This window comes from Diabrotica virgifera, chromosome 1, assembly GCF_917563875.1.
Source record: "Diabrotica virgifera virgifera chromosome 1, PGI_DIABVI_V3a".
Taxonomy (NCBI): domain Eukaryota; kingdom Metazoa; phylum Arthropoda; class Insecta; order Coleoptera; family Chrysomelidae; genus Diabrotica; species Diabrotica virgifera.
This window is the reverse complement of record NC_065443.1, coordinates 204359964-204386189: the sequence shown is the minus strand read 5'-3', so window position 1 is coordinate 204386189 and position 26226 is coordinate 204359964. Positions and strand designations below refer to the sequence as shown.

The following is a 26226-nucleotide window of genomic DNA, read 5'->3' as shown; positions in this document are numbered from 1 at the left end:
TCTCCTTAACTTTTGACACAGGCTTAGCTAAGCAAAAGCTTAAGTAGCTATTGAAATACCGGCCCTATCTATAACTTTGCAGTCCTTATATTCACATGTATCTTCTTTTCTCGTCATGAAATAATCTGTTTAATAGTGATTTTGTGCACTTTTGTATATTTTATTTCCTCTTTTGAAAGAATGTGTACTGAGCTTAGGAGTCATAGTCAAATTATTCATTTTTACTATATTTTCCAATATATTTGTAAGAATGTCATAGATATTATAGGTTAGATTTTACAAGAAAAATAAAATAAACTCAAACATTTAATTTATCTATTCGTGTTAAAATAGAGTAATAAATAATAAATTAATAATAAAATTAGTTTTAAAATTTAAAAATCTTAAAATAATTTTTGGCTATTTAGAGCGTTCTTTTTACCGTCTCAAAAAATGTAAGTGTCACTTGTCAATTACTTGTCTATACTGCTAACATATTAATTAATTAATGTTTGCACATTAGTTAGTAACAAATTTTGTACCATCAGAAACATTAAACTATCAAAAGTTACTTTTTATCACTATCACCGTTTTTTATTGACATAAGCCCCATATTCTTCATCCCCATGCCATCCATAATGTGCCATGGCGACTTGATTATTTGGTTGGTCCATATTCAGATTGTGAGTGCTTACTGAACCTTGATTTCTTCTATTCGAAAACATATTGATTAACATCAATATTAATCCAATTTTTCCTAAAAACGCACTTTTTATCATCGTAAATAACATAGAAACCAACATCATTGGTACCATTGAGGAAGAGATTAGGAAAGGAGTCGCCAGCATGGGAAGCATCTTCTCCATAAATCCTTTTTCTTCTTTGTCTTTTTCTGTGCAGCTTTTACGACGTTTTCTTTTTCTTTTGCCTCCATGCCCACCATGGCCACCATGACCACCATGGCCACCATGACCACCATGGCCACCATGACCACCATGACCACCATGACCACCATGTCCACCATCACTAATAGTCCCAATATCACCTTTAACAATTTGCTGCACTGATTTGGCAGGTTTTCTTGTTACTTTCTGAATCCTGACCGATAAGGTCTTTTTAGAGGGAATTGGACTAGTTTGTTTAGTAGTTACGTTTGATTTTTTAAATTGCTTTACTACCTGTTTCTTACTAGACAAAATTTTAGATGAGTTACTTGGTTGAGTGCTTTTCTTAATTACTTGGAGTTTGTTTATTGCTGCTTTATGGACTAGTTTAGGCTGTATTTTAATTTTAATAGAAGGTTCTGTTGCGGATGTTGATACATCTGAAATAGAAAATAATATATTTTATTATTTAGATCTAAAATATTGTGATAATTTAAGACTAGATTAAAGCATAAATCGGTCAAAATAGGCACAAAATTTTGTAAAAATAAGCGAAATATTTCTGAAGTAAGCAAAGTTCAAGCAAAAAAATTTCTATGGCAAATAACTAAACTAGAATGAATAGTTTGGAAGAAGCTAAATGACAAAACGAATACGTTCTAAAGGCAACACGGAGAAAAAGAAAGAGAAAGAGCATGTCATGATTAAAATGGCGCAAAAATTAATGGAAAGAAATTAAGAAATGATCATTGAAATAAAACAAATAACCAAAGAAGAAATAGAAAGTAATAAACAACTAAAGAAGATAAAGGTAGGGGACAAAAATTAAAAAACGAAGTGAAACAATTACAATACAGAATGAAACGAACAACTGCAGAAAACAAATAAAAAGAAAAGTTTGATTACATCGGAATTAAAAACAATTTTTTTTGTGAAATTAAAAATAAGGAAATAAATACAAATGCTTATAAAAACTAAAAGAAAGCATGGAGACTTCATATCAAGGACTGCAGGCGCAAATAAAGTTGAGTAACGCAACAAAAATAGGAGAAACAGTTTACGCCATAGAAATAGAAACCTTCATGGTTCAATTGAGATGTTAAATAAAAAAAAATAAGCTAAAGCACCATAAGGACCACATCTACATAAATAATGATCTGACATCAAAAGAAAAGGAAATACAGAAAGAAATGATTTAAGTAGCAAAAGAATAAACAAATAAAGGAGAACAGACAAATAGGCTATAAAAGGTTAATTATTATGGATGGAAAGGAATGGAAATGTGATGAAGAGAAAGAAAAATGAACAGAAAATACCAGAGGTAATTTTCCAAAAGCTAATAAAAGAAAATCAACTGGGGAAATATGATACCGAAACGTCAAGGAAAAAGAATATGGCACTTTAAAAATGTACACTAGGAAAAATTTCCTGTAGCTGGCTGTATACCATTAAAATATACTGTATACAAGTAAAATTTAATAAAAAATTTTGGCTTGGTAAAAGGTATATTAGTTTAAAAAGCCCCTATAGGGCTACAAACATAGAAACAAAACGTTTTCGCTCTGTAACAAGAGCATCATCAGTGTTACAAGAACATGGTGAGCCAACCAAAAAATACAAAGGTCAAAGCCTTTCAAAAACAGACTAAAAGTCTTATATAGTTGCTAACATGGCAAAATCCAAAGGATGGATAAAATTGGCTACGGCCCTAGGGCAACATATGACTCCCACACGTGGTAAGTGGGTCAAAAGGTAACTTTAGGTCATTATGTTACAACAGGTGACAGGCAACAGGGCTTTTTAAACTAATATACCTTTTACCAAGCCAAAATTTTTTATTAAATTTTACTTACTTTAAAAATGGTAAAATAAGCACAAAAAAGGCAAGAATAAAAAAAATAGTAAAAATTGCCGAATGTAAGAAGTACTTATGAATATAGATGGAGAGCTAGAACCGAAAAATCAACGTCATAAGTAATATAGAGTTTTTCCTGTGAAATGTGTCCATTGTATATTGACAATTATGACCCATTTCAGGCTGACACCTCAGTGGATCCAGGAAGTAGCAATAAAGGATGAAAGGGGAAAGTTAGTGCAGTCATTAAAGGTTTTCACATCCTATTTTGTTAAACCTCCATCGATTTGCATTAAAATTGGTGACTAGTTGGAGCATACGTCAAGAAACAAAACTCATTTGGTGCCAACTTGCACTTTTACCCTGGGGGTGGATACCACCCCTTCTAGAGGTGAAAACTATTTTATTAAAAATAACCCCACAAATCGATAGAGGGACAAATTTTAAGCAAAATTTGTTATATCAAGTTATTAAAATAAATCAATACTTTTTGAGTTATTAAAGATCAAAGATTTGAATTTTTCGTGAAACAAATGCATGGAGTAAAGCCGTTTTTCATAAATAATTAAAAACTGTAAGTTTTAACAAAATCGTTATGATTACCAAAATTGAAGATAATAAAAAATCCAATAGATTCGTTACGTGAAAGACCTTTTAGAATTAATTCAAAGTGAGTTATAGTTGATTGAATATATATTTTTTTCGGTAGTACTCAAATCTAAGCACGAGTATTCAAGCTTAAATAATGGGAAAACCATGCATTTTCTAAAATATACATACTTACTAAACACTTGTCAAAGTACTCAAGAATATCTACCAAGTGAGCTCCAGATGAAGTCATTGCCGGATTTAGGGTATTTGCGGCCCTAGGCCAAATTACCCCAAGCGGCCCCCGATAACTTCACGATTATGTAATTAAAGCATAAAGACTTAATAATAATAAAAATAATAATAATAAGATACCCAGATATTCAAGTATCGGAGCAAAGAGTATCAGATCAATACCGGGTAATCATAAGAAACAACCTTATCCCAGAGACTAGACGCAATACGATCAAAAGCGAAGTCGAACGGGAGATTAATAACCAAGAGCTAGTTTTAGATCAAGTCCCTAATGAAATCCTTGATGAGCAGATTCCTGAGATTCCTATACCAGAAACTCAACCTGACAATACAGAGCAGGAAAACAACGAGTTGCGCGATAGTCTAGCAAACGAAATGGCTCGTGCCGTACAAGAGTTTAATGGAACAAATGCACTTAGCAGACCACCGCTACCACGAATAAACTCTTGTAAGAAACTAGGTGCGCTGTTACAAATTGTGAACACTGAAGTCCTACCCAACTATGTCGTAGAAGCCCACTCATTGGAATATCTGCATTTGCTAACCTACTGTGCAGCAACAGCAATTTCTAATGTAATGGGCGTTAAGATCAGAACACGACGGGGTACTAATAACGGAAGGACTGGTAACAGAACTGCACCCTGGGAAAAAAGACTTCTCGGAAAGATTGAATTACTGCGTAGGGATATTGGTCAAGTAACAGAATATATAAGAGGTGTAACAAGTAGAAAAGTCATTAAGAGAGCTGAAGAAATAATGCGGAGCACTGCAAGACACTCGAGATACGATCCAGAAAATAACACAGCCCAACAGTGCCTGGATACATTAAAACAAAAACTCTCCGTCTATTCAGGTCGATTAAGAAGGTATAAAGTTAGTAACAGCCGAAAATGTGACAATGCACTTTTTGAGAACTCTGAGAAGGCGTTCTACCGAAAACTCAATTCCACCGTAGAAAGTGTCGACAAGTCTTACCCAAGCCAAGAAGAGATTCATGAGTTTTGGGGAAATCAACTTTCCACACCAGCTGCTCTTAACAACAATGCTGGCTGGATAGAAGATACGATGCACAACTGTCGCCACTACGTCACAGCTAACTACGAGCCATTCACTACCGATGAGGTCTCAAATATCATCAAAGAGCTTCATAACTGGAAATCTCCTGGACCAGACGGAGTTCAGAACTTCTGGCTTAAGAAGTTTTGGAGTATTCATGAGTGCTTATCAACATTAATTAATCATGTTATTTTTAACCCGCAGGAAATTCCATCATTTCTAACTCAAGGAACCACTTATTTAATACCGAAGGATCAAAACAACACCCAAGATCCAGCCAAGTACCGCCCAATTACTTGTCTTCCAACTTTGTATAAATTGGTCACATCCTGTATAACCCGGCGTATCTACCAACACTGTGCTCTAAACAATATCATAGAGCCTCAACAGAAAGGATGCGCTAAGGGTTCTATGGGTTGCAAAGAACAACTGATCATCGACTCAGTCATTTCTAACCAGGCATTCACCAAAAAAAGGAACCTCTTTACTGCCTTTATTGACTACAAAAAGGCCTTTGATTCAGTGCCGCATGAATGGCTTATAGATATATTAAGAATATACAAAGTCGATGATAACATAGTGACTTTTTTAAGGCATATAATGACAAGTTGGAAGACTAAAATTCACCTCCAAATACCTGGTGAAAACAATATCGAAACGGAAAATATCGCAATCAACCGGGGCCTGTTTCAAGGAGACTCGCTGAGTCCATTGTGGTTCTGTTTGGCTATGAACCCTCTATCACAGCTATTAAACTCCACTGACTCAGGTTTTAGCATTAAAAACCACAATACTGTAGTAGCGAAGCTTAATCATCTGTTGTGTATGGATGATTTGAAATTAATTTCTTCTACTCGAGACAATCTAGAATAGATGCTAAAAACAGTAGAAACATTTTCTAATGATATTAATATGCACTTTGGACTAGACAAGTGCCGCGTTTTAAATATAGTCAGAGGAAAGATACAACCCGTTGGATTCGATATGCAAAATGGCCAGAACATCGAGGCCATGGGTGAAAACGATATATACAAATATCTTGGAGTAAAGAGGCGCGGAAAATTGACCATAAGCAAATGAAAACTGAGATAACTACTGAGTTTATACGAAGGATAAATCAGCTGCTTCGTTCATAGCTTAACAGTAAAAATTTGTTTAAGGCACTAAACACCTACGCTTGTTCCGCGCTTAGCTATTCATTTGGTATTGTTAAGTGGACAAAAACAGATATAGAAAATCTTCAGCGAAAAGTACGAACACACCTCACAAAGGCACAAAAACACCATCCTAAAAGTGCAATAGAAAGAACGACATTTACCACGGAATCTAGGAGGAAAAGGACTTATGGATATAGGTGAGCAATTAGATAAACAAATTGCTAATTTAAGAACTTATTTTCAGATGCAAGCTAAGACATCTACTCTACATCGCGCTATTTGCGCAGTAGATAACACAACACCGATCAAACTGAGGGAACCAGAAATGCGCATAAACCACCTCACTAAAGACGAAAAAATGCGCACCTGGATGGGTAAACCTCTGCACGGGCGACATCCCAATGAGGTCAGCCAAGACCAAGGTTCATAGATAGGGGTTAGGTTATCTCATAACTATGTGGGCGGAAGCGAGAGGGAGGGGAATGCCTACGTCACTCGTACGACAAAGTCAAGTTTGACAGTTGTTTGTGGTTATATTTCCGTATATTTTTGTGGAATTTTCTTGTAATATCGTTTATTTGTTTAATATTTTTTGAGTTTTTAAGCATATAAGGACAATATTACTATAACTACTTATTTGGGTCCTATACAAAGGCAGTAATGACTTGTGAAGTGTGTTTTCGTAACCGTGTAAAGTTAGTTTAAAAATTATAATATTACACATAATAATATGTAGTTTTGTATGTTATAATAATAAAACATTTTTTAGATGAGTAGTGGTAACATTTGTAGCATAGCTATATGTAAAAGCAACTCCAAAATTCCTGAACCAGATGGAAACAAAATAATGCTTTTGGACATTTCCCAAATACCTTAACATTATCAAACAATAATGGATAATAAAATGTTACAAGATAAATGGGCCTCTAAACATAAGAAAATAGGTAGCAAACATTTCCTCGTGTCTGAATATGTTAATATTATGTTACGTCTTTTTTATATTTTAACCTAATAATAAATTATTTATATTATTCGTTCTTTTGCTGTTGCATACCACAAAAATGATAAAAGTGCTGCACATTCCACGAAAAACATAATAAGTAAGTACCTACATATTAGTATTTTTGATTTTAAACTTTTTCTTCTATTTTTTTGGATTTTTGTGCTAATTAAATTGTTTTCTCCATTTAAAACACACATAATAAGTGTTAAATAAATTCTAGTTTTTTGTTAGCAGACTATTGATTTTTAAGGGAAAAATTGATATAATTACCAATATAAGAACCACTTAATATACCTATACCCAAGAAAATCTCAAAATATATTGCAAAACCTAAGTTTTTGAACCTTTTATTAGCATTGACTCTTATGGCAATTTTAAAATTGTCGTACGGATGACGTATTCCCGCCTTTAAAAAGCCAGCCTTTGATTGGTCTACAGTTATGAGACAACCTACGCCCTAATCTTATTAACCTTGAGCCAAGACTAGGTCGACAATACAGCGTCGAACTATTGGTTGACATCAGGAAAGATGTTCCCTGAAACGGAGGGTTCATTACTGGCCATTCAGGATCAGGTTATACCAACCATAAATTACCTGAAATATATCATCAAAGACCCTCAGGTTCAAAACGACAGATGTCGATATGGATGTCAAGCCCAAGAAACCATCCAACATCTTACAGGGGGCTGCCAGGCATTTGCTGCAACTGAATACAAGGAACGGCATGATGCAGTGGGAAAAATCCTTCATCAAGAGATAGCTATCAAGCTGGGACTTCTCCAAACGGACCATCTCCCGTATTACCAATACGTCCCCGAGAGTATGCTTGAGGATGGCAACTACAAGCTATACTGGGACCGCACTGTGCTCGCAGACCAAGCAGTGGCACATAATAGACCAGATCTCGTACTAGTTAATAAATTAACAAGACAAACAACACTAATTGATGTGGCGATACCTAACAACAATAATCTACGTAGTAAATTTACTGAAAAGATCGCCAAGTACAGAGATCTGGAAATTCAAATACGAAGGCAATGGAGAATGCAAAGTACCCAGACGATACCGATTATTATGTCTACTACTGGAGTCATTCCGAAGACTCTCCTCGAAAGCATAAAAAAGCTGGGTCTAAATGAACACCTTTATAAGACCATGCAGAAAGCTGTACTACTCGCGACGGCCAGATGCGTACGAAAGTTTCTGGGAGAAACTCCAGCATACCAAGTCACCTAGGGCTCGATAACACGGAAAGAGTCCCACCAGAGCTCAATCCTTTTGATACCGTAGGTATCTGGGATGAGTCAATTTCCCCCTTAGAGGGAGTGTCAGCCGTATAGCTAAATCTGGATAATAATAATAAAAAAAATTGTTTTTAATTCCGATGTAATCAAACTTTTCTTTTTATTTGTTTTCTACAGTTGTTCGTTTCATTCTGTATTGTAATTGTTTCACTTCGTTTTTTAATTTTTGTCCCCTACCTTTATCTTCTTTAGTTGTTTATTACTTTCTATTTCTTCTTTGGTTATTTGTGGGAGTTTTTTGTCAGTTCTTCTATCAGGCGCGGCCCCCCGCGAATGGGGGATGCTTTCTGGGTATTCGTAGCGCCAGTACCCAGAGAGTAGCAAGGATACTTGCCGTGGAACAAAAACTGACACCTGGCAGTAGGTATAAAATGCACACCCATGAGAATGGAGAATAATAATTTATGTTTAGGATCGCTGCCTGGGGATCGCCAGGGCACGTCTGGAGCCGGCGCTGGACGTGACAGCATGCGGGACGTCGGTGGCAGGGTGTTGAGGAGGCGGGCCCCTGTCATACAATCAGCTACAGCCCAACCACAACCACAACTACAAGCGAGCCAAACAACAACAAGAGCTCCACCCGCCGAAGGTGCTGCGCTGGATCATCAGCCGGCGCTCACTCAAGCGGGACGACCGAGGCAGCGCATGAAATGGACTGTGTCCATTAATGAAAACATTTTGCGCTTCTACTACAAGGTGACAAACCTCGGTCAAGAAACAATCGGCTACCGACAACAGCTGTATGCCGAATTTTGCAGGACGTACCCAGATATTCAGGTATCGGAGCAACGAGTATCAGACCAATACCGGGTAATTATAAGAAACAACCTTATCCCAGAGACTAGACGCAATATCATCAGAAGCGAAGTCGAACGGGAGATTCATAACGATATTGTAATTGAAGATCAAGTCCCCAATGAAGTTCATGAGCAGATTCCTGAGCTTGCCATACAAGAAACTCAACCTGACAATACAGAGCAGGAAAAAAACGAGCTACATGATAACCTAGTAAGCGAAATGGCACGTGCTGTACAAGAGTTTAGTGGAAAAAACCCACTTAGCAGACCACCGCTACCACGAATAAACTCTTGTAAGAGACTAGGTGTGCTGTTACAAATTGTGAACACTGAAGTCCTACCCAATTATGTCGTAGAAGCCCACACATTAGAGTATCTGCACATGCTAATCTACTGTGCAGCAACAGCAACTGCTAATGTAATGGGCATTAAGATCAGAACACGACGGGGTACTAATAATGGAAGGACTGGTAGCAGAACTGCACCCTGGGAAAAAAGACTGCTCGGAAAGATTGAATTGCTGCGTAGGGATATTGGTCAAGTCACAGAATATATACGAGGTGTAAGAAGTACAAGAGTCATCAGTAGAGCTGAAGAAATAATACGGAATACTGCAAGACACTCAAGATACGATCCAGAAAAAAACACAGCCCAACAGTGCCTGGATACATTAAAACAAAGACTCTCAGTTTATTCAGGACGACTAAGAAGGTACAAAGTGAGTAACAACCGAAAATCCGACAATGCCCATTTTGAGACTGCTGAGAAGGCGTTCTATCGAAAACTCAATTCCACCGTAGAAAATCTCGATAAGTCTTACCCAAGCCAAGAAGAAATTCATGAGTTTTGGGGAAATCAACTTTCCACGCCAGCTGCTCTTAACAACAATGCTGGATGGATAGAAGATACGACACAGAACTGCCAACACTACATTACCATCCTTTACGAACCCTTCACTACTGAAGAAGTCTCAAATACCATCAAAGAGCTTCATAACTGGAAATCTCCTGGACCAGACGGAGTTCAAAACTTTTGGCTCAAGAAGTTTTGGAGTGTTCACGAATGTTTATCAACACTAATTAATCATGTTATTTCTAATCCGCAGGATATACCATCATTCCTAACTCAGGGAACCACTTATTTAATTCCGAAGGATCAAAATAACACCCAAGATCCAGACAAATACCGCCCAATTACTTGTCTTCCAACTTTGTATAAATTGGTCACATCCTGTGTAGCCCGGCGTATCTACCAACACTGTGCTCTGAACAATATCATAGAGCCTCAACAGAAAGGATGCGCTAAGGGTTCCATGGGTTGCAAAGAACAACTCATCATCGACTCAGTCATTTTTAACCAGGCATATTCCAAAAAGAGGAATCTTTTTACTGCCTTCATTGATTACAAGAAGGCCTTTGATTCAGTGCCGCATGAATGGCTTATAGATATAGTGAGAATATATAAAGTCGATGATAATATAGTGACCTTTTTAGAGCATATAATTACGGAGTGGAAGACTAGAATTCACCTTCAAATACCTGGTGAAAATAACATCGAAACTGAAAATATCGCAATCAGCAGATACTAAAGACGAAAAAGTGCGCGCCTGGATGGGTAAACCTCTGCACTGGCGACATCCCAATGAGGTCAGCCAAGATTATGTAGACAATATAGTGTCGAACTACTGGTTGACATCAGGAAAGATGTTCCCTGAAACGGAGGGTTCATTACTGGCCATTCAGGATCAGGTTATACCAACCAGAAATTACCTGAAATATATCATCAAAGACCCTCATGTTCAAAACGACAGATGCCGATATGGATGTCAAGCCCAAGAAACCATCCAACATCTTACAGGGGGCTGCCAGGCATTTGCTGCAACTGAGTACAAGGAACGGCATGACGCAGTGGGAAAAATCCTTCATCAGGAGATAGCTATCAAGCTGGGACTTCTCCAAACCGACCATCTCCCATATTATCAATACGTCCCTGAGAGTATGCTTGAGGATGGCAACTACAAGCTATACTGGGACCGCACTGTGCTCACAGACCAAACAGTGGCGCATAATAGACCAGATCTCGTATTAGTCAATAAATTAACGAGACAAACAATCCTCATTGATGTGGCGATTCCTAAAAACAATAATCTACGTACTAAATTTACTGAAAAGATCGCCAAGTACAGAGATCTGGAAATTCAAATACCGAGACAATGGAGAATGCAAAGTACCCAGACGATACCGATTATTATGTCTACTACTGGTGTCATTCCGAAGACCCTCCTCGAAAGCATAAAAAAGCTGGGTCTTAATGAACATCTTTATAAGACCATGCAGAAAGCAGTACTACTCGCAACGGCCAGATGTGTACGAAAATTTTTGGGAGATACACCTGCATACCAAGTCACCTAGGGCTCGATAACACGGAAAGAGTCCCACCAGAGCTCAATCCTTTTGATACCGTAGGTATCTGGGATGAGTCAATTTTCCCCTTAGAGGGAGTGTGAGCCGTATGGCTAAATCTGAGATAATAATATTAAAATAATTTATGTTTAGGATCGCTGCCTGGGGATCGCCAGGGCACGTCTGGAGCCGGCGCTGGACGTGACACCATGCGGGACGTCGGTGGCAGGGTGTTGAGGAGGCGGGCCCCTGTCATACAATCAGCTACAGCCCAACCACAACCACAACCACAAGCGAGCCAAACAACAACAAGAGCTCCACCCGCCGAAGGTGCTGCGCTGGATCATCAGCCGGCGCTCACTCAAGCGGGACGACCGAGGCAGCGCATGAAATGGACTGTGTCCATTAATGAAAACATTTTGCGCTTCTATTACAAGGTGACAAACCTCGGTCAAGAAACAATCGGCTACCGACAACAGCTGTATGCCGAATTTTGCAGGACGTACCCAGATATTCAAGTATCGGAGCAAAGAGTATCAGATCAATACCGGGTAATCATAAGGAACAACCTTATCCTAGAGACTAGACGCAATTCGATCAAAAGCGAAGTCGAACGGGAGATTAATAACCAAGAACAAGTTTTAGATCAAGTCCCTAATGAAATCCTTGATGAGCAGAGATTCCCATGCCAGAAACTCAACCTGATAATACACAGCAGGAAAACAACGAGTTGCGCGATAGTCTCGCAAACGAAATGGCTCGTGCCGTACAAGAGTTTAATGGAACAAACCCACTTAGCAGACCACCGCTACCACGAATAAACTCTTGTAAGAAACTAGGTGCGCTGTTACAAATTGTGAACACTGAAGTCCTACCCAACTATGTCGTAGAAGCTCACACGTTGGAATATTTGCATATGCTAATCTACTGTGCAGCAACAGCAATTGCTAATGTTATGGGCGTTAAGATCAGAACACGACGGGTTACTAATAACGAAAGAACTGGTAACAGAATTGCACCCTGGGAAAAAAGACTGCTCGGAAAGATCGAATTATTACGTAGGGATATTGGTATAGTCACAGAATACATACGAGGTGTAACAAGTAGAAAAGTCATCAGAAGAGCTGAAGATATAATGCTGACTACCGCAAGACACTCAAGATATGATCCAGAAAACAACACAGCCCATCAGTGTCTGGACACATTAAAACAAAAGCTCTCCGTTTATTCAGGACGACTAAGGAGGTACAAAGTTAGTAACAACCGCAAAAGCGACAATGCTCTTTTTGAAAGTTCTGAAAAGGCGTTCTATCGAAAACTCAATTCCACTGTAGAACGTGTCGATAAGACTTACCCAAGCCAAGAAGAAATTCATGAGTTTTGGGGAAATCAACTTTCCACGCCAGCTGCTCTTAACAACATTGCTGGATGGATAGAAGAAACGACACAAAACTGCCAACACTACATTACCACCCTTTACGAACACTTCACTACTGAAGAAGTCTCAAATACCATCAAAGAGCTTCACAACTGGAAATCTCCTGGACCAGACGGAGTTAAAAACTTTTGGCTCAAGAAGTTTTGGAGTGTTCATGGATGCTTATCAACACTAATTAATCATGTTATTTCTAATCCGCAGGATATACCATCATTCCTAACTCAGGGAACCACTTATTTAATTCCGAAGGATCAAAATAACACCCAAGATCCAGCCAAATACCGCCCAATTACTTGTCTTCCAACTTTGTACAAATTGGTCACATCCTGTGTAGCCCAGCGTATCTACCAACACTGTGCTCTGAACAATATCATAGAGCCTCAACAGAAAGGATGCGCTAAGGGTTCCATGGGTTGCAAAGAACAACTCGTCATTGACTCAGTCATTTCTAACCAGGCATATTCCAAAAAGAGGAATCTTTTTACTGCCTTCATTAATTACAAGAAGGCCTTTGATTCAGTGCCGCATGAATGGCTTATAGATATATTGAGAATATATAAGGTCGATGATAATATAGTGACCTTTTTAGAGCATATAATTACGGAGTGGAAGACTAGAATTCACCTTCAAATACCTGGTGAAAATAACATCGAAACTGAAAATATCGCAATCAGCCGGGGCCTGTTTCAAGGAGATTCGTTGAGTCCACTGTGGTTCTGTCTAGCTATGAACCCACTATCTCAGCTATTGAACTCCACAGACGCAGGTTTTAGCATCAAAAATAACAACAATGTGGTGGCGAAGCTTAATCATTTATTGTATATGGATGATTTGAAATTAATGGCTTCCACTCGAAACCAACTCGATGAGATGCTAAAAACTGTAGAAACTTTTTCTAATGATATTAGCATGCACTTCGGACTAGACAAGTGCCGTATTTTAAATATAGTCAGAGGAAAAGTACAGCCCGGAGGATTCGATATGCAAAATGGCCAGAACATCGAGGCCATGGGTGAAAACGATATGTATAAATATCTTGGAGTAAAGCAAGCGCGGAGAATTGACCATAAACAAATGAAAACAGAGATAACTACTGAGTTTATACGAAGAGTAAAACAGCTGCTTCGCTCACACCTTAATAGTAGAAATTTGTTTAAGGCACTAAACACCTACGCATGTTCCGCGCTTAGCTATTCATTTGGCATTGTTAAGTGGACAAAAACGGACATAGAAAATCTTCAGCGAAAAGTAAGAACGCACCTCACAAAGGCACAAAAACACCATCCAAAAAGTGCAGTAGAAAGAACGACATTACCACGGAATTTAGGAGGAAGAGGACTTATGGATATAGGTGAGCAATTAGACAAACAAATTGCTAATTTAAGATCTTATTTTCAGATGCAGGCTGAAACATCTACTCTACATCGCGCTATCTGCGCAGTAGATGACTCAACACCGATAAAACTAAGGGGAAGCAGAACTGCGCATATACCACCTTACTAAAGATGAAAAAGTGCGCGCCTGGATGGGTAAACCTCTGCACGGGCGACATCCCAATGAGGTCAGCCAAGATTATGTCGACAATATAGCATCGAACTACTGGTTGACATCAGGAAAGATGTTCCCTGAAACGGAGGGTTCATTACTGGCCATTCAGGATCAGGTTATACCAACCAGAAATTACCTGAAATATATCATCAAAGACCCTCATGTTAAAAACGACAGATGCCGATATGGATGTCAAGCCCAGGAAACCATCCAACATCTTACAGGGGGCTGCCAGGCATTTGCTGCAACTGAATACAAGGAACGGCATGACGCAGTGGGAAAAATCATTCATCAAGAGATAGCTGTCAAGCTGGGACTTCTACAAACAGACCATCTCCCGTATTATCAATACGTCCCCGAGAGTATGCTTGAGGATGGCAACTACAAGCTATACTGGGACCGCACTGTGCTCACAGACCAAGCAGTGGCGCATAATAGACCAGATCTCGTATTAGTCAATAAATTAACGAGACAAACAACCCTCATTGATGTGGCGATTCCTAACAACAATAATCTACGTACTAAATTTACTGAAAAAATCGCCAAGTACAGAGATCTGGAAATTCAAATACGGAGACAATGGAGAATGCAAAGTACCCAGACGATACCGATTAATATGTCTACTACTGGAGTCATTCCGAAGACCCTCCTCGAAAGCATAAAAAAGCTGGGTCTTAATGAACATCTTTATAAGACCATGCAGAAAGCAGTACTACTCGCAACGGCCAGATGTGTACGAAAATTTCTGGGAGATACACCTGCATACCAAGTCACCTAGGGCTCGAAAACACGGAAAGAGTCCCACCAGAGCTCAATCCTTTTGATACCGTAGGTATCTGGGATGAGTCAATTTTCCCCTTAGAGGGAGTGTGAGCCGTATGGCTAAATCTGATAATAATTAAAACGTTTATTTTAATTTTACTTTTTAAAATTCGTAATACAAAGTATAACATAAATGAATAGAAATGCCTCTAATGTTCTATTTGAATACGGACATAAATAATAGGTTGAAATTTATTTACTAATTAAATAATCTTGGTTTGCAAATTTGGCTAAAACCCCAAAACAGCTCTAACAATTTCTATATTTATAGAAATTTCGAAAAAGAAAATTTATAGAAAGAATTCTATATTTATAGAAGCCTTTGAGATGTTGGTTTTTCGAAGGATGCTGAAGATCTCTTGGACAGATCACGTGACCAACAACGAGGTGCTGAGAAGCATAGAGACTGAGAAAGAATCCCTAAATATTGCAAAAAACAGAAAAACCGAGTTATCTAAGAAATAATTTACATAGAAGAAAGATAAAGAATTTTTTACGACTCATAATGGAAGGGAAAGTGGAAGAAATAAGAGGTTCAGGAAGAAGAAAATGCTCCTGGCTGAAGAACGTGAGATACTGGACAGTCATGGACACACATTCGATACTAAGAACCGTTCAAGATAGAGAACAATTTACTGTAGTTATAACCAACCTTCAGTAATGGAGAAGGCACCTTAAGAAGAAGATAGAAAATAAATAATTCAAAATGTTAGCAAACAGCAGTTATTTGTAAAATTATTAATATAGCTGAAATGATTATATTATAAATAATTAGTATTGTAGTTACTTGTTAAAATTAACTATCGTTTGTTTCATTCAGAGGGAAAAGTACATATGACAACAAAAATCTAAAAAAAGCCGAGTTGAAAAGACATTATAAGTAAAAGAACAACCAAAATAATATGAACTGTACTAGTAATAGGCTACGGTACTGAAAAATAAAAATAATAATGCCTGGTTGCACCAACAAATCTTAAGCTCCATCTTAACTCAGCTCAGCTTATAGATAGGGCCAATTTAATTGTCACATACGTTGCACCATAATTTTCAATTCTTATCAATGCAATCCACATAACAATCCATTGTTGCAAGCTGAAAATTGATCTAAGACTCAATGGTGCAATGCATAAATATGTTTCGTTAATGCACGCCTTAAGCTTAAGATCTGTTGTTGCAAACAGGCATAAGAATACAACAAATAAACTTCTAAATCGATAAATTCATTATTCATTATTCTCTTATAATAAATATCATATCTAAACTCTAAAAACTCACTTTTATAGCTTTTTTGGCTGCAAAATCTTTAATCAAATTTTTAAATCTAAGGCTTGAAAAAGCTCAGCATTTGAAACAAAACTGGCCGAACTAGACAATCTAGAATCTTCGTCAGAAGTTGAGTTACTCAAGTAGTTTTTGATTCTTTTCAACACGCTGAATGATCCTTCTCCAGATGCATAAGATGTCATCATGCATAGTAGAATGCGTAAAGCCGTGTCCATATTCGGAAATAATGTTGTTAACTGTCTTTCATGAATGATTTTCAGATTAATACTCCAAATGTATTTCTTGGAGGCCTGGCAATCTTGTTGTCATGAGGTTCTCTTTCTTTATCAAATATACCTTCAACAAAGCCTTTGAACTGTACACACTCTTCTCCAAAGTCGCCATCTATGTCGATTCGATACTTTTTAGTCAAAATAGAAACGTTTACCCCGATTTCTTCATTGGAAATTGATGAGAAGTTGTTTTAAATCCATATTCTTCATTAAGACTAAAATAAACTTCGGACCTTTCATTCAATTCTGAATAAAGCGTGTCAATTACAACATTGAATCTTTAAGTTTTCTTTGCCATTAAAGTGGGGTTCAGTGGATTTATCTTCTCTATCTTAGCCAGGGAGAGCTTTTCTTTTCGGGCGTCTTTTTATTTCAAGAATATAGGTTTCATTTTTAGAACTCTTTTCCTCTTTTTTCATAGGAATCACAGTTGTCTCTCAGACTCAATGCATACTCCTTTAGAGATTTGTATGTTGCAAGTCACATTCAAGTCTGTATCAGTTAATGTTTTGCTACTCTTATCAAAACGTTGTAAAATACCGTACCACGTGTTTAGTAGAATAGCCATTCTCTTTTTGAAAAATTGTTTACTGATTTAAATTCAATTAGTAAAATTTTTACCAAAAAAGTTTTTTTTACAGAACGCTGCGGCCCCATTTTGTTTGCGGCCCTAGGCCGCGGCCTAGTCGGCCTAGTGGTAAATCCGGCACTGGATGAAGTTGATAACATCAAAGATAAACAAGTGATGATGAAAATAAGAGAACCCTTTCGATTTTTTTAGGAAAAAGTGAAAACTAAAACATACGTTATTTATACAGGGGTCCCGAAAAGATTGGTCATAAATTATACCATAGATTTTGGAGTCAAAAATATGTTGACTGAACCTAACTTACCTTAGGAAAAATGTGCACATAAAAAAAGTTATAGCCCTTTAAATTTACAAAATGAAAATCAATTTCTTCCAATATTTAGAAAACTATTAGAGATTTTTTATTGAAAATAAGCATGTGACATTCTTATGGCAGGAGCATCTTAACAAAAAATTATAGTGAAATTTGTGCACCCCATAAAAATTTTAGGGGGTTTTGTTCCCTTAAACCCCTCCCAAACTTTTGTGTATGTTCCAATTAAATTATTATTGTGGTACCAATAGTTAGACACAATATTTTTAAAACTTTTTTGCCTCTTAGTCTTTTTTCGAGATGCGGCTTCATTTTTAATGTTTACATAAAAATTGTATGGGGGTTTCGTTCCTTTAAACCCCCCAAATGTTTGTGTACGTTCCAATTAAACTTTTATTGCGATACCATTAGTTAAACACAGTGTTTTTAAAACTTTTTTGCCTCTAAGTATATTTTCATATTACAAAAATGTAAATTATAGATTTTCATATTATTAGAGATCTGGGCCCGGATTACGAACACTCGATACGAATCGTATCCGCCATGTTTTACCGTAGCGCCTTATGGGAAAACATGGCGGATACGATTCGTATCGAGTGTTCGTAATCCGGGCCCAGATCTCTATAATCGTACTTAACCATATACAAAAAGGTGGTGGATTTGAAAAATATTCAAAATATCTCGATAAAAACTGGCTTTTCGAGAAAGTACTAAGAGGCAAAAAAGTTTTAAAAACACTGTGTTTAACTAATAATACTTTAACAATAATTTAATGCAAGCATACACAAAAGTGTTTGGATACACAAAAGTTTAGGGGGATTTAAGGGAACAAAACCCCCATAAAATTTTTATGGGGTGCACAAATTTCACTATAATTTTTTGTTAAGATGTTCCTGCCATAAGAATGCCACACGTCTATTTTCAATTAAAAATCTCTAATAGTTTTCGAAATATTGAATAAAATTGATTTTCATTTTGTAACTTCAAAGGGCTATAACTTTTTTATGTGCATATTTGACCCCAGAATCTATGGTATAATTTATGACCAATCTTTTCGGGACACCCTGTATATTTATTTGGAAATTAGTTAACAGAATAATTTTCAAAGGAATTTCGGGAATGAAGTTAGGATTATAATTTAATAATTAAATTTTAATTTTAATTTTTAATAATATTTCTTTTGCAATTTTAAATGTTTTTTCACTAATTAATTTCACAGCAGTATCTGTATCAATTGTAGAACATATTAATTAATTGTAAAAGTAACATTGTAAAAGAACATATTAATTAATTGTATGTTAGTAAAATATTATTTTTATATTATTTTGAATATCATTGATTTTTTTCTATCAAAATAAACTGAATAGGTCCAGAAACTGGGGGTGTCCACTAATGGGTAAATTTGACATATATTCGAATACATTTTTGCTAAATTTTACATAAATATCTTAAAACAATTTAAAAAACATAAATAATATTAAGCTCCAAATTTTTGGAGCCTAAACTTTGAAAAATGTTTGTAGCGTAATGTTTAATGGTATCAACTTCTCCGGGAGCTCATTTGATACATATATTTCTGAGTACTTTGACAAGTGTTTAGTAAATATATTTTATCTACTCTATGTCATATTATGTATAAGTTTTTAATTTGTGAAAACTGTCATTATAGATAGCAGTGCGTGAAGGGTTTAAAGTGTGCGTGAAGTAACAATGTATTTTAAATGGGATTTACTTTTTCGCACACTTTCAATCGGTTTTTGGTACACTTTCATATAATCAAATATCCTTTACTTTCGCGTTGTCATGGTGATGACAATATGAGCAATGACTTACAATAAAAATTTTGACAGTTTTGTGGTTTGAAAGTAGTTAGGATTTTTAAATGTCAAAGTTCTAAAAATTGTAGAATAGAAATGAATTCCAGTGACGAAGAGTTACAGTTTTTTTATTTGTATATCGTAGATAAAATATTGTATGAAACTGTGCGTGAAGTACTTTTTGCGAACTTAAGCGATGTATAGCACTCGTTCCGTTGTCGCTCGTGCTCTAAAAATCGCGTGCGTTCGCAAAAAGCATACTTCACTCATAAATAACTATTATAAAATGTATCGCTTTTCCGTTATTTAAGCTTGACTACTTACATACTTACATATTTGAGTACTCGCAAAAAAAATACACTCAATCACCTATAACTCACTTTTAATTAGTTCTCAAAGGTTTTTCGAATAGTTTTTGAGTTATTTATGAAAAACCGCTTTACACCATACTTTTTTTTCATGATTTATTCAAATCTTTGATCAGGGCCCCCGCTACCATATGTGCAAAGTGTGCTATGCACACGGGCGCCATCCTTTAGTGGCGCCAAAACCCAGGGTCAAAAATTGAAAAAAAAATTGCAAGAAAAATTTATTTTAAAACAAAAGTTGAGACATTAAATAGGATCAGGTATAAATGCACACTAAACATATTTAAATTATTAGGTGACAGCGATCTTTTAAAACGTTGTTTTGTTCTTGAAGAATGACTGGCAGATCAGGATAATAAGGATATCGAGTCAAATCATTAATTGTTTAATGAAAATAAAACGTTAAAGTTGTTTTCATTACTTTGACAACAATATAATCTCCACCCTTTCAAACGTAAGCCGTAAGCATTTCACTAAGAATTCTTTTGACATTGCCTTATATCTGTAGCTTTTGGCGAGCGATCTTTTTCTGGAAGTTAAAAATCATTAAAAATCATTTAAGGGCAATGCTTCAAGAAAGATTGCCTGGGCTAGCAAAATTATCAATTGAACAAGAAATTTTTGATAATATAAATTTTAGTGATGTAATTAACAACAGCAAAGTCACGGAAAATATTGCTATTACAATAGCTTTTTATTTTTCTATTGTAGGTACCTATACCCCAGTAAATGAACGTGAAATACGGCGATACCGTGTATTTTTCCTGATCACCACAGAATTGCAAGAAAATTTGGATTTAGGTTCTACTTCCCCCTTCACTTAAAGTGAAGGGGAGTGAAAGATACCCCTTCTCGGAGGGTAAAGGGTTATAGGTCTAAAATAAGTTCGGAAGTGGATAAACTGACTTATTCTAAGCAACTTTTGTTCTATAGAGTTTTCCAACTAAAACTAAATCAATACTTTTCGAGTTATTTGCGAGTGAAAATGTTTATTTTTCTACAAAAAAACCACGTTCTTAGACGGATTCTCCCAAATTACTCTAAACTAATTATTTTATCGAAAAAAACATTGTTATCAAAAATGTAGCGTATAAAAAAAAATTGTATATTCATGAAGTCTATAGACCTAGTAAAAACAAAATTGAAGCTCATGAAAAATACGTTCTTATTCGTCAAATTCCAAATCTAATATTTCAACGTGAAATAACCAAAAAATGAAGCACTTTTCGGGGAAAACTCATTAAAACTTATTATGAGTTCTAAAGTTCAGTTTTTTGCCTCATTTCAAGAATCTACCTGAAATACCTACCTATCTTCAAAAAAATAAATAAATAAACATGAACCAAAATGCCTTAAGGAGCGCCAAATTCCTTTTTTGCACACAGGCGCCAGCAGCTCTTACGGGGGCCCTGTCTTTGATCTTTAATAACTCAAAAAGTATTGATTTATTTTAATAACATGATAGAACAAATTTTACTTAAAATTTGTCCCTCTATCGATTTGTGGAGTTATTTTTAATAAAATAGTTTTCACCCCTAGAAGAGGTGGTATCCACCCCCAGGGTAAAAGTGCAAGTTGGCACCAAATGAGTTTTGTTTCTTGACGTATGCTCTAACTAGTCACCAATTTAAATGCAAATCGATGGAGGTTTAACAAAATAGCAGGTGAAAACCTTTAATGACTGCACTAACTTTCTCCTTTCATCCCTTATTGCTACTTCCTGTATCCACTGAGGTATCAGCCTGAAAGGGGTCATAAGTATCAACATACAATAGACATATTTCACATGCCAAACTCCATATTACTTATGACGATGATTTTCCGGCTCTAGCTCTTAGACTAGTAGGAAGCTTTAAGAAACTTTATTCAAACAATTGAAAAATATACGATAGATACCTTTTGCCCTTCACGAAACGAAACAACTGGGAAATGAAATAATAAAATTAGGAAAGTGCACTCTGTTCAAGAGTGAGGGGACCAAGGGATATTTAGGAATGTGATTCATGGTATCCGAGAAAGTAATCAAAAGAGTTGTAGATTTGCAAGCAATATTAGATGGACTGTTTTACTTAAGAGTAAGGAGAAATTATAGAAAGATAAGTATCATTACGTACATGCGCTCACTCAAGATAACTTTAGGAAACCAATTCTACGGAAAGCTAAGCTTCCTAATAAAAATAGGGAGGTATCTATGCGAAAGTCGAAACACACCGGAAATATAGGGAATAATAACAGGGGGTGAAGTTTGCATAAAGAATCCAATGAAATTGGGAAAAATCTAATCGAATTTGCTACTGAGTAGAAAATGAAAATAGCTACCACAAATTTTGATCATAAAGACATTTATAAGTTAACATGGACCTTCTCCGATGAAAAAGTAAAATCAGATAGATCATGTCTTAACAGAAAGAAACATGATAAAGCAATAGACGATTTCAGCAATTACAGAGGACAGATACCAACACCAACAATACACTGGTAATAGTTCAATTAAAATAAGAACTTCCAATAATTATTACATAACCTGTTAAAGACACATTAAATTATCAATTAGATCACCTTCAAGATGAACAGATAGTAAACAGACTAGAGGAAGAAATAAATAAAATCCTAGAAAGTCCAGTCAAGCAGGAAATAGACTTGGGCAGACCATACAGACAGTGGCGTACTGATAGATCAGCGGGCCCTGGTTCCAGTTGGGATTCGGGCCCGCCCGCCCAATAAAAACACACATTGTATATCAAACGTTTTTAATAAAAATCAAATATAAATCATCATATAAGTATCATAAAATATATCATACTTACATCTACTTATAAAAACTCAAGCTAATTTATAGTCCATTTACTCATAGCTAACATGTCAAACAAAAAAGTGATAAATATTGTGCCGATTACGTTCAAATAAGTCCGGAATTGGATAAACTGACTAATTCTAAGCAACTTTAGTTCTATAGAGTTTTTTCACTAAGTCAATACGTTTTGAGACGGTTTTGCGCAAATAACTCAAAGAGTAAGTATTTTATCGAAAAAATATTCGTAGAAAAAATATAGCTTATAAAAAATTGAAAAAAAAATGGTATATACCTATACGACGTCTGTAGATCCAGGAAGAGCAGAGTTGTAGGTAAAGAAAAGTAGGTTCTTATTGGTCGAATTCAAATCGAATATTTCAACGTGAAATAACCAAAAAAATTAAGCACTTTTCGGGAATAACTCTTCTCAACTGTTTTTAAAGTTTTTAAAAATCTTATTTTTTTTAGTTTCTAGCATCAATGTTACGTATGTAATGCTCAAAATAAAGTTAGTCCGTTTTTTTTGGTAAAAAAAATCGTAAAAATCACCCCCTAATTAGCATCCCAAATAAAATGAATCATTACCGCTTCAAAAGTTACTGGAACTTATGTATTGTTTATATGATATGTAAGTTTTATCGGTTCAAAGTGCCCAATTTGGGAAAAAAATTGTTTTAAATTAAATTTTTTTTATAGTGAAAAAAATATTTTTTTTCAAAAAAACTTAAAAATTATTGGTGATACCACAAATCTCAACTAGTAAAAAATATAGGTTATACTATTGTGAATATTTTGGACTTTTTGTTTTTCTGAAGACAACAATTGGTTACATATGATGTGGCCACATAAAGCTGTTCACAATTAGCATACACTGGTGATGAGTGACTCGTTTAAGCCCATTTAACTACAGCCTTTTCAAAAATAAGCACTTTGAACCAACGAATCTTACATATCTTATAAACAATACATAAGTAAAGTAATTTGTGAATCGGTAACGATTAATTTCATTTCGGATGCTAATTAGAGGGTGATTTTCACGATTTTTTTACCCACCAAAAAAAAAAAAGAAACCAACATTATTTTGATCGTAATATACTTACTTTTGATGTTAGAAACTTTTTTAAAAAACAATAATGGACTGTTAAAACAGTAAGTTATTATTAATCATATCGTTTTTCATACTGACATGACTGATCATTTTTCTACATCTTAGTCTCCAGTTATAATTAAAAACCTTAATATCGGAAAACTAAAACAGCTTTTAAAAAATGAACATTGGAATGAAATTTATTTCAACAAAATAGATTCTCAAATTACATATATGATACATTTATAAATAAGTTAAATAATTACATAAAAACCTCTAGGAAGATAAAACAGCTAAATAAAAAAAGATAAAAAAACCTTGGGTAATGGTAGGGTTGATATCTTTTATCAAACGACGAGATTTTCTGAAAAAGGAATTAGTGTCTATATTTATCCTTATTATCCTTACCACTACATATTGTCTATATTTAGAATTTAATTTCAGTTATTAAGAATTACCTAAAAGTACAGGATGAGGGTGCTATAAACACGAGTATTGACCCTGTTGTATTGGGATGTTTTTTATAACCCACTGTATAAAACTTCCATTGATCAGTTTTCCAATTTCTGCAACTTTGTAGTTTACCTACAACTTATTTATGGAGCGTGCTTGGGCTTCGGTAATCAGGTAAAACGAGTAAGGAACCTTACAATAGCGTTCCCTGTGTGTCTTAATAAATTTTGTTTTCAAAATTTTTTGATGAATACGTATTCTTCGTTTTTATTTATTAGTATCTACGCAAAAATTAAAATTTATTAAGTAGTTAGATTTCCTAGTGAGTACTTGTGTAGTTTAAAATGTCCCATCAAATTAGAAAAAAAAAAGAAGCAAATAGCGCATTGGAGCGGGCCACTGCGGGGCCCGGGCCCTGGTTCCGCGGAACCATGCTCACTACGCCACTGCATACAGACATATCGAAAGCAGTGGAAAAGTGTATAGGAAGAGTGCACATAAAGAGAAGTCAAGACTGGTTCGATGAAGGTAAAAGGTTGAAACAGGGTAAAATTGGAAAGAAACAGAGAAAACACTCAGAATGTGATACAAACCTATGTGGGTAGAAGAAGAGAAGTTAAAATAATTCGCAGAACGAAGAAAATGGAACAACAAGAAAAGTAATTGAAAATGTAGAAGAAGCGTACATAAACATATATAAAATAATTCTACCAAGAAGTTAAAATATAAATAAAAAAAGAATAAGGCAAAGTACTGAAAAATAAAGAAGGTTTACTTCTAAGAGAAACTACACCAAAATGAAAATTTAAAGCTCTTTTAAATTTGAGACCAACGAGAGGATCTGGGGTCCTTTTGGAGGGGATTGAGAATTGGCACGAAGTAGAGAGATTGTAGAATTGAATTCGGGCAGGCGCTTTTGAAAATATTTTGTTAACATTATTGCCCAATTCGTTTACCATTGAAAATTGGCTATCTTCATTGGATATCTTCAGCAACTTTATTAATACCATGTGCAATACCAAAATAAATAATACTATAATTTGTTTTAACTTTTCACCTACATTTGCAATGTAAATCTCAGAATTCGTTACAAAGATACAATACATTTTTCAACAGGACCAGTTTTGGGCAGAAATAATTTACTTCAAATTTCCTTTATTTCTTTTGTGACATTGTCGATGTTGGCATCTTTCAATTGTTAAGAAGCGATCAGGTTTAAATTTGATGTCCTCCTACATACACTCTTCACTCACTAGTTTTAGATTTGTACCATACAGATTTATAGGAACTATTTGTCCAAATTCCTTTCTGATACATTTTATGATAGGATTTTGTCTTCTGTAGGCAACTAGATCAGAAATTCTTCTAGCTACTTCAGAGCAGAGAGAGAGAGAGAGAGAGAGAGAGAGAGAGAGAGAGAGAGAGAGAGAGAGAGAGAGAGAGAGAGAGAGCGAGAGAGAGAGCGAGAGAGAGAGAGAGAGAGAGAGACAGAGAGAGACAGAGAGAGACAGAGAGAGAGAGACAGAGAGAGAGACAGAGAGAGAGAGAGAGAGAAAGAGAGAGAGAGAGAGAAAGAGAGAGAGAGAGAGAGAGTTATGAGGATGGGTCGATGTAGTAACGGTGGATGGTAGAGAAATGGACAGTTTAATATTTGCTGATATCTCCTGCTACCTTTGCTGCGTAGTAGCAAATAAACAAAAAATGCTTGATCTCTTCTCTTGCGTAAGTTGAGTTAGAAAGCGTTAAAGTTGGTCTTAAACTTAATAAAAACAAAAATAATCATGATTATAGATTCAACACTATTTAGCTGAATAATCACATCCAGGAATACCAGATAGTAGACAGTTTTAACTATCTAGTAGTAGGGCTACAACCCCGGGTGGGTCTTAGCTGACTGCATAACTCGCTTCCACCTCGAACGGTTGTCTATGATAGTTGGGTCAGTGGGTAGCCCTATTGTTTCTAAATCTGACCATATGTTACCTCTCCATCGCATTCGCGGACATCCTAAGGGTCTTATTTCTTCCGGGGCTTCCTCCCAGATTAGTTTCGCAAGGCGGATATTAGGAAGTCTATGAATATGACCTGGCCATCTTAGACGTTGACATTTAATCTCTACGTCCCTAGCTCTAGACATTTGTTTGACCTCGGCATTTGTTC

At 35.9% G+C, this 26226-nt stretch overlaps 1 protein-coding gene across 1 annotated transcript in view; it reads right to left on the bottom strand.

The window, feature by feature from the left end:
* Positions 1 to 301: 301 nt before the first annotated feature.
* Positions 302 to 26226, bottom strand: part of LOC114335072 (uncharacterized) — a 38682-nt gene continuing 12757 nt past the window's right edge. The window contains exon 2 of the mRNA XM_028285228.2: positions 302 to 1303. Within this exon, the coding sequence (XP_028141029.1) occupies positions 564 to 1303 (740 nt within the window). The 3' untranslated portion in view covers positions 302 to 563. The remainder of the gene's footprint in view (positions 1304 to 26226) is intronic.